The sequence below is a fragment of the Eutrigla gurnardus genome (assembly GCF_963514095.1).
Source record: "Eutrigla gurnardus genome assembly, chromosome: 5".
In the NCBI taxonomy this organism is placed as follows: Eukaryota; Metazoa; Chordata; class Actinopteri; order Perciformes; family Triglidae; genus Eutrigla; species Eutrigla gurnardus.
In genome coordinates, this window is record NC_139919.1 from 22,378,752 (window position 1) to 22,394,490 (window position 15,739).

General features: G+C 41.4%; 2 protein-coding genes and 1 pseudogene across 4 annotated transcripts in view; all 3 read right to left on the reverse strand.

The window, feature by feature from the left end:
* The window catches only part of LOC311013230 (protocadherin alpha-C2-like), a gene marked incomplete at its 5' end in the record, with an annotated part of 181,695 nt that overhangs the window by 156,730 nt on the left and 9,226 nt on the right, over positions 1-15,739 (reverse strand). Inside the window, one exon of one of the 2 annotated variants that reach the window (XM_084009224.1) lies at positions 518-2,810. The exons of the other annotated variant lie outside the window; for it this stretch is intronic. Coding sequence (XP_083865350.1) covers positions 518-2,803 — 2,286 coding nt within the window. Of the gene's footprint in view, positions 1-517; positions 2,811-15,739 lie in introns of those variants that run through there. 2 annotated transcript variants of the gene reach the window in all.
* LOC311013342 (protocadherin beta-5-like) lies at positions 3,018-12,439 on the reverse strand (the record flags this gene model as incomplete). Its single annotated transcript, XM_084009364.1, has 4 exons — positions 3,018-3,098; positions 3,952-4,113; positions 6,944-8,529; positions 11,665-12,439. 4 exons carry the CDS (start codon positions 12,437-12,439, stop codon positions 3,018-3,020), a joined length of 2,604 nt encoding a protein of 867 aa, XP_083865490.1.
* On the reverse strand, positions 13,335-15,710 carry LOC311013343 (protocadherin alpha-2 pseudogene; annotated as a pseudogene). The gene has a single exon. The product of its transcript is annotated as a protocadherin alpha-2 pseudogene (transcript).

Genomic DNA, 15,739 nt, shown 5'->3' on the forward strand with positions numbered 1-15,739 from the left:
GATGATCCAAATATCTGCTTTGCTCTAGGAGACAAAAGCGTTGAAAGGGGAGGGACAACGTCGTCTACGGGCTTCTCGGTGTAACGGTGACACCCAGAGGTAATTACTGAGAACAAACATAACTACATGTGCATTATTGTTCAAAACAAGTCCCCGAAAAAAATAGTTATAAGTAAGAAAGCAATTCCTGCAATATGTCATTCAAGCAATAATATATTCTCTCTCTTTTTCCTCTGACAAATTAAAGATATATTGGATTGTTGGAACCTTATCAATTTAAGCTGTGTACGTCTAATACAGTTTTTAGAGATGATGAAATCAATAATATTAAATACGTTCCTTTTAACATTGCATATCTGTTTGACACGTTCATGTTTTTCAGCACCATGGACAGCAGTCGCAAGTAGTCGCACAGCGTTTGCCTCCAATAACAAAAGAAGTTCTTTGTTTAAACAAAGTCTAACTAAATCTTCATAAACACTGCAACATCTACAAACGTTTCAATCAAAAGTCTTACCTCTCCAGATGTCAGTCTCCTGTCAGGGAGCACTAGTGTGTTTGCGTGGCTGCCCGGGACTATAGTAGATCCTATACTCATTCTGGGTCCAACCAACATGTACCGCTTGTCTCCAGATCTGTACTGGATGCTGTGACACAGTGTCCCGTCATAGTTTGGGTCTTGTAAGTACTTTGATGTGTAGTCTGTGGATGATTTAGAGCACTGCATTGCAATCAGCACGATGATGCTGATGAGGAAAAGTGCTGAAACTGAGCCCAAAGTTATCATCAGGTAAAAAGTCACGTTATTGTCCTCCTCCACATTTGCTGCACTTTTAACATCAGAAGCAGCAAACGCCTCTTTGGGCTCCACGAGTTTGACAACCACAGTAGCCGTTGCTGAGAGTGAAACATTGCCGTTGTCTTTCACCAGTATGACCAGTTTCTGCTCAGCCTCGTCTGTCTCTGTGAATGAGCGAAGTGTTCTGATCTGTCCTGTATAGCGGTCCAAAGCAAAGAGACTGTGGTCAGTAACTTCCTGCAGTGAAAACAGCAACCAGCCGTTATATCCTATATCAGCGTCATAGGCTCTGACTTTAGTCACCAAGTGTCCTGCGTTCACGTTGCGGGGAATCTCCTCCACACCTTCAGCAGAACCGTTAGAGCTGACTGGATACAGGATGACTGGAGCGTTATCGTTCTGATCCAGAATGAACACGTTCACTGTGACGTTGCTGCTTAGTGACGGAGATCCAGAATCTGTGGCAACAACTTGGAACTGGAATGTTTTCAGTGTTTCAAAGTCGAAACTTTTTAGAGCCGAGATGTGTCCATTATCAGAATTTACATTTAGGAAAGACAGTATGTCATTCTGTCTCCCTTCTCTCTGTATATGATATGAAATTACAGCATTGTCATTCAAGTCTTTGTCCGTTGCGCTTACAGAGAAGATAGAATTACCGGCAACATTATTTTCTACAAGATAAAACTCTAAAGGAGTTTGTTGGAAATGTGGCCTGTTGTCGTTTACATCTGATATCTCAACACTTATTGTTTTAACAGTAGATAAGGGAGGTTCACCACAATCTGTGGCTTTTATGGTTATTTCATAATGTGACACTTCCTCTCGATCCAAATATCCCTTTGTGACAATTGAATATATGTTCTCCTTATAGGAGGGTTTTAATTCAAAAGGCACGTCTGAGGTTATGGTTGATATTATTTTTCCGTTGACACCGGAATCTTTGTCTCTCACACTAATAAGTGAAATAACTGTACCAGGCTTTGAGTCTTCAGACACTGTATTTGACAGTGATGTAACTTCTATTTCTGGTGGATTATCGTTTACATCTATTATCTTTATAATAACTCTGCACTCACCAGTTAATGGTGGTGTACCTCTGTCAGATGCCTCAACATCCAATTTATAAACCTCGTTTTCTTCATAGTCCACAACTCCTTTAACTCTAATCTCTCCAGTTAATTTGTCCAATTCAAAAATGTCATATATTTTTCGTTTCAATGTTTTTCCAAGGCTGTATTCTATTTCCCCATTAGTCCCTTGATCTGGATCCGTTGCATTCATTTTAACTATTAACGTGCCGACTGGAGTATTTTCATATAATTCTACTGGGTAAATCTCCTGACTAAACGTTGGACGATTATCATTACTATCAAGAACAATAATGGATACATTAAGTGTTCCTGATCGTGGAGGTTTTCCTCCATCAACTGCTGTAACCAGTAGCGTGTGTTTGTCCTTTTGTTCTCTGTCTAACGATTTCTTCAGCACTAGAAATGGTATTTTGTCCTCATCGCTTTGACGGATGTCTAATTCAAAGTGATTATTTGACGTTAAAGTGTACGTACGAATAGCATTAATTCCAGCATCGGGATCTCGAGCAGTGTGCAGTTGGAATCGCTTTCCTGGTAATGTTTGTTCACCGATTTCAAATATCTGTTCCTTTTCAGGAAAACTGGGAGAGTGATCATTTACATCAGTGATTTCTACAATCACGTAGTGTATTTCCAGAGGGTTTTCAACGAGGATTTTTAGCTCCGTCAGGCACGCACCGCTGCCCTGACAGAGCTCCTCTCTGTCTATATGCTCGTGGACGTACAATGCTCCATTATTCTGGTTCACTTCAAAAATAGCACTCTTACTTCCAGACACAACGCGGAACCGTCGAGCAGTCAAAGAGTTGATATCGAGGCCAAGATCTTTCGCTACATTTCCAACCACAGTTCCCTCTTGGACCTCCTCGGGAATAGAGTACCTTGTCTGCGCCAAAGCCTGTTGTCCCATCAGCAATAGAGCCAGATAAAAAACAAACCGGGAGCCGTCCTTTGTCCGTGATTTTGTATCGGTCCCCATCGTTATCCAACAACACATGTACACAAAGGAAGCTGTGACTTCGACAAACTATTAATTACGTCCAACCGGCTGAATGTCGCATATTTGCAAAACGCGTATCGTGACTCCGTCGGGTAGTGTAGATGATCCAAATATCTGCTTTGCTCTAGGAGACAAAAGCGTTGAAAGGGGAGGGACAACGTCGTCTACGGCTTCTCGGTGTAACGGTGACACCCAGAGGTAATGACTGAGAACAAACATAACTGTGCATTATTGTTCAAAACAAGTCCCCGAAAAAATGAGTTAAAAGTAAGAAAGCAATTCCAGCAATATGTCATTCAAGCAACATTATATTGTCTCTCTTTTTCCTCTGACAAATTAAATATATATTGGATTTTTGGAACCATGTCAATTGCAGTTGTTTACGTCTAATAACGTTTTTAGAGATGATGAAAGCAATAATATTCAATACGTTCCTTTTAACATTGCATATCTTTTTGACATGTTCATGTCTTTCAGCACCATGGACAGCAGTCGCAAGTAGTCGCACAGCGTTTGCCTCCAATAACAAAAGAAGTTCTTTGTTTAAACAAAGTCTAACTAAATCTTCAGAAACACTGCAACATCTACAAACGTTTCAATCAAATTTTTAACTGATAAAAGTCAAGCTTCTTACTGTCACAAACGTGTTCCTCACATATTTCTCCAAACTGATTCTAATGACTTTCCCTGCTCAGCATTATCACTTGCATTGCTACACATGTTATGACCTAAATGATCACTTTTTGTGGTGAATAAGGCCAGTTAATTCAAAAGACACAAAAACCCTCATACACACGTAACAAGTAAGAGAAACACAAATACACATCGACTCTGAAGTAACTTGGGGTACTTTATAGGGGACCAGAGGAGCCGGAGATCGAATTGTTGATCTTCCCATTTGTGGATGGGCCACTCTACCTCCTTATCCTTACTTAGTTGCTACTGTTCTCAGTTCCAAAAACATGACTAGAAGAAAGTGACAGCAAACTGCAAACAAAGAACGGGATACTGGTGGCCGCGATGAAAACAACAACAACAACGTATTCTTAAAGTCTTACCTCTCCAGATGCCAGTCTCCTGTCAGGGAGCACTAGTGTGTTTGCGTGGCTGCCCGGGACTATAGTAGATCCTATACTCATTCTGGGTCCAACCAACATGTAGCGCTTGTCTCCAGATCTGTACTGGATGCTGTGACACAGTGTCCCGTCATAGTTTGGGTCTTGTAAGTACTTTGATGTGTAGTCTGTGGATGATTTAGAGCACTGCATTGCAATCAGCACGATGATGCTGATGAGGAAAAGTGCTGAAACTGAGCCCAAAGTTATCATCAGGTAAAAAGTCACGTTATTGTCCTCCTCCACATTTGCTGAACTTTTAACATCAGAAGCAGCAAACGCCTCTTTGGGCTCCACGAGTTTGACAACCACAGTAGCTGTTGCTGAGAGTGAAACGTTGCCGTTGTCTTTCACCAGTATGACCAGTTTCTGCTCAGCCTCGTCTGTCTCTGTGAATGAGCGAAGTGTTCTGATCTGTCCTGTATAGCGGTCCAAAGCAAAGAGACTGTGGTCAGTAACTTCCTGCAGGGAAAACAGCAACCAGCCGTTATATCCTATATCAGCGTCATAGGCTCTGACTTTAGTCACCAAGTGTCCTGCGTTCACGTTGCGGGGAATCTCCTCCACACCTTCAGCAGAACCGTTAGAGCTGACTGGATACAGGATGACTGGAGCGTTATCGTTCTGATCCAGAATGAACACGTTCACTGTGACGTTGCTGCTTAGTGACGGAGATCCAGAATCTGTGGCAACAACGTGGAACTGGAACGTTTTCAGTGTTTCAAAGTCGAAACTTTTTAGAGCTGAGATGTGTCCATTATCAGAATTTACATTTAGGAAAGACAGTATGTTATTCTGTCTCCCTTCTCTCGGTATATGATATGTAATTACAGCATTGTCATTCAAGTCTTTGTCCGTTGCGTTTACAGAGAAAATTGAATTACCGGCAACGTTATTTTCTACAAGATAAAATTCTAAAGGACTTTGTTGGAAATGTGGCCTGTTGTCGTTTACATCTGATATCTCAACACTTATTGTTTTAACAGTAGATAAGGGAGGTTCACCACAATCTGTGGCTTTTATTGTTATTTCATAATGTGACACTTCCTCTCGATCCAAATATCCTTTCGTTACAATTGAATATATGTTCTCCTTATAGGAGGGTTTTAATTCAAAAGGCACATCTGATGTTATGCTTGATATTATTTTTCCGTTGACACCAGAATCTTTATCTGTCACACTAAGTAGTGAAATAACTGTACCAGGCTTTGAGTCTTCAGACACTGTATTTGACAGTGATGTGACTTCTATTTCTGGTGGGTTATCATTAACATCTATTATCTTTATAATAACTCTGCACTCACCTGTTAATGGTAATGTTGCTTTATCAGAAGCCTCAACATCCAATTTATAAACCTCGTTTTCTTCATAGTCCACAACTCCTTTAACTCTAATCTCTCCAGTTAATTTGTCTAATTCAAAAATGTCATATATTTTTCGCTTCAATGTTTTTCCAAGGCTGTATTCTATTTCCCCATTAGTCCCTTGATCTGGATCCGTTGCATTCATTTTAACTATTAACGTGCCGACTGGAGTATTTTCATATAATTCTATTGGGTAAATCTCCTGACTAAACGTTGGACGATTATCATTACTATCAAGAACAATAATAGAGACATTGAGTGTTCCTGATCGTGGAGGTTTTCCTCCATCAACTGCTGTAACCAGTAGCGTGTGTTTGTCCTTTTGTTCTCTGTCTAACGATTTCTTCAGCACTAGAAATGGTATTTTGTCCTCATCGCTCTGACGGATGTCTAATTCAAAGTGATTATTTGACGTTAAAGTGTACGTACGAATAGAGTTAATTCCAGCATCGGGATCTCGAGCAGTGTGCAGTTGAAATCGCCTTCCTGGCAACGTATGCTCCGCTATTTCAAATATCTGTTCCTTTTCAGGAAAACTGGGAGAGTGATCATTTACATCAGTGATTTCTACAATCACGTAGTGTATTTCCAGAGGGTTTTCAACGAGGATTTTTAGCTCCATCAGACACGCACCGCTGCCCTGACAGAGCTCCTCTCTGTCTATATGCTCGTGGACGTACAATGCTCCATTATTCTGGTTCACTTCAAAAATAGCACTCTTACTTCCAGACACAACGCGGAAACGTCGAGCAGTCAAAGAGTTGATATCGAGGCCAAGATCTTTCGCTACATTTCCAACCACAGTTCCCTCTTGGACCTCCTCGGGAATAGAGTACCTTGTCTGCGCCAGAGCCTGTTGTCCCATCAGCAATAGAGCCAGATAAAAAACAAACCGGGAGCCGTCCTTTGTCCGTGATTTTGTATCGGTCCCCATCGTTATCCAACAACACATGTACACAAAGGAAGCTGTGACTTCGACAAACTATTAATTACGTCCCACCGGCTGAATGTCGCATATTTGCAAGACGCGTATCGTGACTCCGTCGGGTAGTGTAGATGATCCAAATATCTGCTTTGCTCTAGGAGACAAAAGCGTTGAAAGGGGAGGGACAACGTCGTCTACGGCTTCTCGGTGTAACGGTGACACCCAGAGGTAATGACTGAGAACAAACATAACTACATGTGCATTATTGTTCAAAACAAGTCCCCGAAAAAAACAGTTATAAGTAAGAAAGCAATTCCCGCAATATGTCATTCAAGCAATATTATATTGTCTCTCTTTTTCCTCTGACGAATTAAAGATATATTGGATATTTGGAACCTTATCAACTTAAGCTGTGTACGTCTAATACAGTTGTCAGAGATGATGAAAGCAATACCATTCAATACGTTCCTTTTAACATTGCATATCTGTTTGACACGTTCATGTCTTTCAGCACCATGGACAGCAGTCGCAAGTAGTCGCACAGCGTTTGCCTCCAATAACAAAAGAAGTTCTTTGTTTAAACAAAGTCTATCTAAATCTTCAGAAACACTGCAACATCTACAAACGTTTCAATCAAAAGTCTTACCTCTCCAGATGCCAGTCTCCTGTCAGGGAGCACTAGTGTGTTTGCATGGCTGCCCGGGACTATAGTAGATCCTATACTCATTCTGGGTCCAACCAACATGTAGCGCTTGTCTCCAGATCTGTACTGGATGCTGTGACACAGTGTCCCGTCATAGTTTGGGTCTTGTAAGTACTTTGATGTGTAGTCTGTGGATGATTTAGAGCACTGCATTGCAATCAGCACGATGATACTGATGAGGAAAAGTACTGAAACTGAGCCCAAAGTTATCATCAGGTAAAAAGTCACGTTATTGTCCTCCTCCACATTTGCTGGACTTTTAACATCAGAAGCAGCAAACGCCTCTTTGGGCTCCACGAGTTTGACGACCACAGTAGCTGTTGCTGAGAGTGAAACGTTGCCGTTGTCTTTCACCAGTATGACCAGTTTCTGCTCAGCCTCGTCTGTCTCTGTGAATGAGCGAAGTGTTCTGATCTGTCCTGTATAGCGGTCCAAAGCAAAGAGACTGTGGTCAGTAACTTCCTGCAGTGAAAACAGCAACCAGCCGTTATATCCTATATCAGCGTCATAGGCTCTGACTTTAGTCACCAAGTGTCCTGCGTTCACGTTGCGGGGAATCTCCTCCACACCTTCAGCAGAACCGTTAGAGCTGACTGGATACAGGATGACTGGAGCGTTATCGTTCTGATCCAGAATGAACACGTTCACTGTGACGTTGCTGCTTAGTGACGGAGATCCAGAATCTGTGGCAACAACTTGGAACTGGAACGTTTTCAGTGTTTCAAAGTCGAAACTTTTTAGAGCTGAGATGTGTCCATTATCAGAATTGATATTCAGAAAAGATGCCATATCATTATGACCGCCTTTCCCTCTAATTATACGATAAGAAACTGCTGCATTGTCATTTAAATCTTTATCAAATGCACTCACAGAAAATATTGATCCGCCAGGAGCATTGTTTTCCACCAAATATAATTCCAATGGACTGTGTGAGAACTCTGGAATGTTGTCATTCACATCGGATACCTGAATACTTAATGTTTTGAATGTGGAAAGTGGAGGCTCACCATAATCTGTGGCTGTTATAGAAATATTATAATGTGATGTAGATTCTCTGTCCAACGTTTCTTTCGTCACTAATGAATACATGTTATCTTTAAATGACGGTTTTAATTCAAATGGTACATTCCCCATCAGACTGCACATGACTTTCCCATTCAGGCCGGAATCAATGTCTTTAACACTAATAAGCGAGATCACGGTCCCATGTTTTGAGTCCTCTGGGACCATGCTAGATATTGATGTCACTTCTATTTCTGGCTTATTGTCATTGACATCTTGGATCTTTATTATGACTCTACAGTCAGTTGTTGTCGGAGGCTGACCTTTGTCAGAGGCTTGGATGTCTAACTTGAAAACATTAGCTGCTTCATAGTCTATTTGTCCTTTAACTCGAATTTCGCCTGTCATTCTCTCTAGAGTAAATAGCTCCAACACCTTGGAATTAATGTCGCCTCCAAAGGCGTACTCGACATCTCCATTAGCTCCCTCGTCGAGATCAGTCGCTTTGACTTTTGTTACAATCGTATCTAAAGCAACATTTTCTTGTAATATTACAGAATAAACCTCCTTCGAAAAAGTAGGTCTGTTATCATTGATATCGAGAACCTTTATGGTGATATTAAGATTAGTTGATTTTAACGGTGTCCCTCCATCCATAGCGGTTAAAATCAAGCTATGGTTCGTTCTCTGCTCTCTGTCCAAGTGTCTCTGCAACACTAAGAAGGGGATTTTGTCCTCTCCCCTTTCTCTAATTTCAAGATTAAAGGCATCGTTTTGACTGAGTTTATAGCGCTGCACTGAATTTATTCCAACATCTGGATCACGCGCGCCTGGTAATTGAAATCGTGCTCCTGGCAAAGTATTTTCTGCTATTTCGATCACCTTTTCTTTCTCGACAAATGTCGGTGCATGATCATTAGCATCCGTTATTTCCACTGTGACATAGTGGATTTCAAGTGGATTTTCAACAACGATTTTCAGATCTATCAAACATGCACCATTTCTGTCGCACAATTTTTCTCGGTCGAGATTCTTGTGCACGTATAAAATGCCGTTGTTCGGGTTTACCTCAAATAGCGCATCCTGAGCTCCAGACACAATACGAAAATTCCTGTTTGTCAAGGCACTGACATCTAGGCCCAAATCCTTGGCAACATTTCCAATAATTGCTCCCGCTTTACCTTCCTCTGGAGTCGAGTATTTTAATTGAGCTAAAATCAGCTCACCAAAGCAAAGCAGCAGTAAGAAAAGTAGAGGACCCGCCCGGGACATCATTCTGCCTCTTTGTCCTTTGTTTCCTTGAGTGCAATCATTCGAAATAGCATCCACGAATATCTTCCACTTAAAACTCCTCGAGTTGTCCTGGTGAAATAGTTGATAAAACAACGTTCACGGCAGGAAGGTATACGCATCAAATCCGAAACGATGCCATTCTTTGTGGTCGAGCTGGAATACAGACTTTGAAGGGGTGGATTCTATTCTCACTGAAGCCTTAGCGATTCCCTACTGTAACACTGCCACCCAGTGGACCATCGAATGCTTTCGTTTCGTTTAGATAAGAAAGAGAATGTGAAATATTGCACAGAAGCGTCTCCAGTACGAATTAAGCTTTGTCTCGTAAAAGGCTCCACAGGCAACTGAGCGGATAGGGCGAAAATATCGCGAGACTGCAATCAGCGAATCAAACAACCAGTTTGCAATAGGTTACTTACTCAGACGCCTGTCACCAGCCACTGAAGTGTTCCCATTACTATCTGGGACTTTGATAGTTGAAGAGACGCAAGACACACATTCAGCACCATGGACAGCGCCGCCGTCTTGTTATCAGTAGCTTTACTGTGTTGCCAAAACGCAAAAAAACTATTTTCTTGCCGAGATACTTTTGAATCATCAGAACGTGACCATAATCACTACGAAAAGACTTCAGTATCAGAATCATTTTATGCTGGTGAGAATGCTAGAATAAATAGCCGCAACATATTTTACAATTTTAAGAGATTTTACAAAAAAGTAAAAGTACGTCAAACAGTAATTTCATATAAGTGATACATATGCTATTAAGTTGTTTTTGGGACTTACCTCTCCAGATGCCAGTCTCCTGTCAGGGAGCACTAGTGTGTTTGCGTGGCTGCCCGGGACTATAGTAGATCCTATACTCATTCTGGGTCCAACCAACATGTAGCGCTTGTCTCCAGATCTGTACTGGATGCTGTGACACAGTGTCCCGTCATAGTTTGGGTCTTGTAAGTACTTTGATGTGTAGTCTGTGGATGATTTAGAGCACTGCATTGCAATCAGCACAATGATGCTGATGAGGAAAAGTGCTGAAACTGAGCCCAAAGTTATCATCAGGTAAAAAGTCACGTTATTGTCCTCCTCCACATTTGCTGAACTTTTAACATCAGAAGCAGCAAACGCCTCTTTGGGCTCCACGAGTTTGACAACCACAGTAGCTGTTGCTGAGAGTGAAACGTTGCCGTTGTCTTTCACCAGTATGACCAGTTTCTGCTCAGCCTCGTCTGTCTCTGTGAATGAGCGAAGTGTTCTGATCTGTCCTGTATAGCGGTCCAAAGCAAAGAGACTGTGGTCAGTAACTTCCTGCAGTGAAAACAGCAACCAGCCGTTATATCCTATATCAGCGTCATAGGCTCTGACTTTAGTCACCAAGTGTCCTGCGTTCACGTTGCGGGGAATCTCCTCCACACCTTCAGCAGAACCGTTAGAGCTGACTGGATACAGGATGACTGGAGCGTTATCGTTCTGATCCAGAATGAACACGTTCACTGTGACGTTGCTGCTTAGTGACGGAGATCCAGAATCTGTGGCAACAACGTGGAACTGGAACGTTTTCAGTGTTTCAAAGTCAAAACTTTTTAGAGCTGTAATAATGCCATTATCTGGATTGATATTGAGAAAAGACATCAAGTCATTCTGATTGCCTCCTCTAACAATATGGTAAGAAATGACTGCATTGTCATTCACATCTTTGTCCGTTGCGCTTACAGACAATATTGACGTTCCAGCAACGTTATTTTCTACAAGATAGAACTCTAAAGGAGTTTGTTGGAACTGTGGCCTGTTGTCGTTTACATCTGATATCTCAACACTTATTGTTTTAACTGTAGATAAGGGAGGTTCACCACAATCTGTGGCTTTTATTGTTATTTCATAATGTGACACTTCTTCTCGATCCAAATATCCCTTTGTTACAATTGAATATATGTTCTCCTTATAGGAGGGTTTTAATTCAAAAGGCACGTCTGAGGTTATGCTTGATATTATTTTTCCATTGACACCAGAATCTTTGTCTCTCACACTAATAAGTGAAATAACTGTACCAGGCTTTGAGTCTTCAGACACTGCATTTGACAGTGATGTAACTTCTATTTCTGGTGGATTATCGTTGACGTCTTTAATTTTTATAATGACTCTACACTCACCTGTCAATGGAGGTGCTCCTCTGTCAGATGCCTCAACATCCAGTTTATATACATCATTTTCTTCATAGTCCATTACCCCTTTAACTCTAATCTCTCCAGATAATTTGTCCAATTCAAAAATGTCATAGACTTTTTTATTTAGAGTTTTCCCAAGGATGTATTCGATTTCCCCACTGACACCCTCATCTGGATCTGTTGCATTCATTCTAAATATTGAAGTACCGATTGGAACGTTTTCTTTTATTGCAATTTGGTAAATCTCCTGACTGAACATTGGACGATTATCATTACTGTCGAGGACAATAATGGAAACATTTAGTGTGCCCGACTTTGGATGTTTCCCTCCATCAACTGCTGTAACCAGTAGCGTGTGTCTGTCCTTTTGTTCTCTGTCTAACGATTTCTTCAGCACTAAAAATGGTATTTTGTCCTCATCGCTCTGACGGATGTCTAATTCAAAGTGGTCATTGGACGTTAACGTGTACGTACGGATAGAGTTAATTCCAGCATCGGGATCTCGAGCCGTGTGCAGTTGGAACCGCCTTCCTGGCAACGTATGTTCAGCTATTTCAAATCTTTGTTCTTTTTCGGGGAAACTCGGAGAGTGATCATTTACATCAATAATTTCTACAACTACATAGTGGATTTCCAACGGATTCTCGACTATGACTTTAAGCTCCATTAGACAGGCGCCGCTACCGTGGCAGAGCTCCTCTCTGTCGATTATTTTATGCACGTAGAGAGCCCCATTGTCCGGGTTCACCTCAAAAAATACATCATTGGATTCAGAAACAACGCGGAACCGTCGGCCCGACAAAGAGGTGATGTCCAGCCCAAGATCTTTAGCGACATTTCCAACAACAGTTCCCACCTTTGCCTCCTCTTGAATAGAGTATCTTATTTCTGCCAAAGCCCGTATTCCGACAAGCAAGAGTAGAGACAAATGAAAAGCAAACCAGGAGCAGACGCTTCTTCGAATTTGTCTTTCTTTCCCCATCGTTATCCAAAAAACACAGGTACTCCAATAAAACTCTAAATCAAATGCATTGCGCGTCGCATATTTACAAATAGCGCAACGCAATTCCGTCGCGTGGCGAGTTTGAGTCAAATGATCGTTCTGCCTTTTTTCAAGGGGCAAACAAAAGCTTTATGAAGGGAGGGACGAAGATGTCTATGGTTTCCTGGTGTAATACCGACACCCGGAGGTCATGGAAATAATACAGTGCTGTAGATACCCATACTTTGAAAATGCTACTAAATAAAACCCCTAAAATTTCAGCATTTAAACACCTGGTCAAGGCGTTCACTCTGTGTATTGGGATTAGAATGCATGTTTATGGAAATAATGCATACACACAGCACAAGTATACTGTAGTTGCCATACAAGTGTGCTTTTTTCTTTGGGAAGAGTGAGCAAACCCAAATCATTTCTATACAGTGGACAGCAGTCATAACCAGTCCAAGAATGAGGTACTTATTACATTGATAGAGCAATTTTACTTATTTTAAATAATTGGTATTTACCAGCTTACACATGCTTAACAAGTATACAAACAAGTGGCAGTAGAACATAACTGTGTGTGGCTTTTGTTGACACAGTAAAGCAAATGAACTACGTCCATTGCTGCTCTGCCTGCATATGCACATATGTTCCTTTGGATACAGCTATGACCGGTGAAATCTGTTTTTGTAATTAAATTCAGAATACCCAGTAAATATCCAAATAATGAGCACCACCTTTAACCAGACTTGTAATATGAACAACTTTGTTTAGAGATGTTTGGTAGTGCTCTCACAGTGGTCTTTTGAAAGGTGATGAAAGAAAATCTGCATTTGAGCACGAAGCAATCGAGAACTGAATATAAGCAGGTATCATTTATATCACTTTGTTTTCAAGCTCTTACCTCTCCAGATGCCAGTCTCCTGTCAGGGAGCACCAGTGTGTTTGCATGGCTGCCCGGGACTATAGTAGATCCTATACTCATTCTGGGTCCAACCAACATGTACCGCTTGTCTCCAGATCTGTACTGGATGCTGTGACACAGTGTCCCGTCATAGTTTGGGTCTTGTAAGTACTTTGATGTGTAGTCTGTGGATGATTTAGAGCACTGCATTGCAATCAGCACGATGATACTGATGAGGAAAAGTGCTGAAACTGAGCCCAAAGTTATCATCAGGTAAAAAGTCACGTTATTGTCCTCCTCCACATTTGCTGAACTTTTAACATCAGAAGCAGCAAACGCCTCTTTGGGCTCCACGAGTTTGACAACCACAGTAGCTGTTGCTGAGAGTGAAACGTTGCCGTTGTCTTTCACCAGTATGACCAGTTTCTGCTCAGCCTCGTCTGTCTCTGTGAATGAGCGAAGTGTTCTGATCTGTCCTGTATAGCGGTCCAAAGCAAAGAGACTGTGGTCAGTAACTTCCTGCAGGGAAAACAGCAACCAGCCGTTATATCCTATATCAGCGTCATAGGCTCTGACTTTAGTCACCAAGTGTCCTGCGTTCACGTTGCGGGGAATCTCCTCCACACCTTCAGCAGAACCGTTAGAGCTGACTGGATACAGGATGACTGGAGCGTTATCGTTCTGATCCAGAATGAACACGTTCACTGTGACGTTGCTGCTTAGTGACGGAGATCCAGAATCTGTGGCAACAACGTGGAACTGGAACGTTTTCACTGTTTCAAAGTCAAAACTTTTTAGAGCCGTAATAATGCCATTATCTGGATTGATATTGAGAAAAGACATCAAGTAATTCTGATTGCCTCCTCTAACAATATGGTAAGAAATGACTGCATTGTCATTCACATCTTTGTCCGTTGCGCTTACAGACAATATTGACGTTCCAGCAACGTTATTTTCTACCAGGTAAAACTGTAATGGATTTTGTTTGAAATGTGGTCTGTTGTCATTTACATCTAATATCTGAATGCTGAGAGTTTTAACAGTAGATAAGGGAGGTTCACCACAATCTGTGGCTTTTATTGTTATTTCATAATGTGACACTTCCTCTCGATCCAAATATCCTTTCGTTACAATTGAATATATGTTCTCCTTATAGGAGGGTTTTAATTCAAAAGGTACATCTGATGTTATGCTTGATATTATTTTTCCATTGACACCAGAATCTTTATCTGTCACACTAAGTAGTGAAATAACTGTACCAGGCTTTGAGTCTTCAGACACTGTATTTGACAGTGATGTGACTTCTATTTCTGGTGGATTATCGTTGACATCAATTATCTTTATAATAACTCTGGACTCACCTGTCAATGGTGGTGTACCTTTATCTGATGCCTCAACATCCAATTTATAGACGTCAATTTCCTCGTAGTCTACTTGGCCTTTAACTCTAATCTCTCCAGTTAATTTGTCCAAATCAAAAATATCATAGACTTTTTTCCTTAGAGTTTTTCCAAGGCTGTATTCAATATCGCTATTAGTGCCTTCATCGGGATCCGTTGCATTCATTCTAAATATTAAAGTACCAAGTGAAACATTTTCTTGTATTTCAATTTGGTAAACCTCCTGCGTAAACGTCGGGCGATTATCATTACTATCAAGAACAATAATGGAGACGTTTAGCACCCCTGATCTGGGAGGTTTACCTCCATCTAGCGCTGTAACAGTTAGCAAGCATCTGCTTGTTCCTTCCCTGTCTAATGACTTTTTAAGCACTAAGAATGGTATTTTTTCCTCGTCGCTTTGACGGATGTCTAGTGTAAAGTGATCGTTTGACGTTAACGTGTACGTACGAACTGAGTTAATTCCAGCATCAGGATCACGTGCAGTGTGGAGCTGGAATCGCCTTCCTGGCAACGTCTGTTCAAATATTTCAAACGTCTGCTCTTTTTCGGGAAAATTAGGAGAGTGATCATTGACATCGGTAATTTCTACAACTACATAGTGCATTTCCAACGGGTTTTCAACGAGTATTTTTAGCTCCATTAGACAGGCTCCGCTGCCCTGACAGAGCTCCTCTCTGTCGATTTTCTTTTGTACAAACAGCACCCCATTGTCCGGGTTTACCGCAAAAAATGTCTCCTTTGATCCAGAAACAACGCGGAACCGCCGGTGGTTTAACGAGCTGATTTCAAGGGCAAGATCCTTCGCAACATTTCCAACAGCAGTTCCTTCTTTCACCTCCTCCGGAATGGAATATCTAATCTGAGCAAGAGCCTGCGTTCCGAAAAAAAGCAGTACCGCTATATGAAACACAAGCATATTGTACTCCCTCGTTCGACTTTGTCTGCCGGTCCCCATCGCCATCCTTCAACTGCGTGTAAAAAACAATAAAA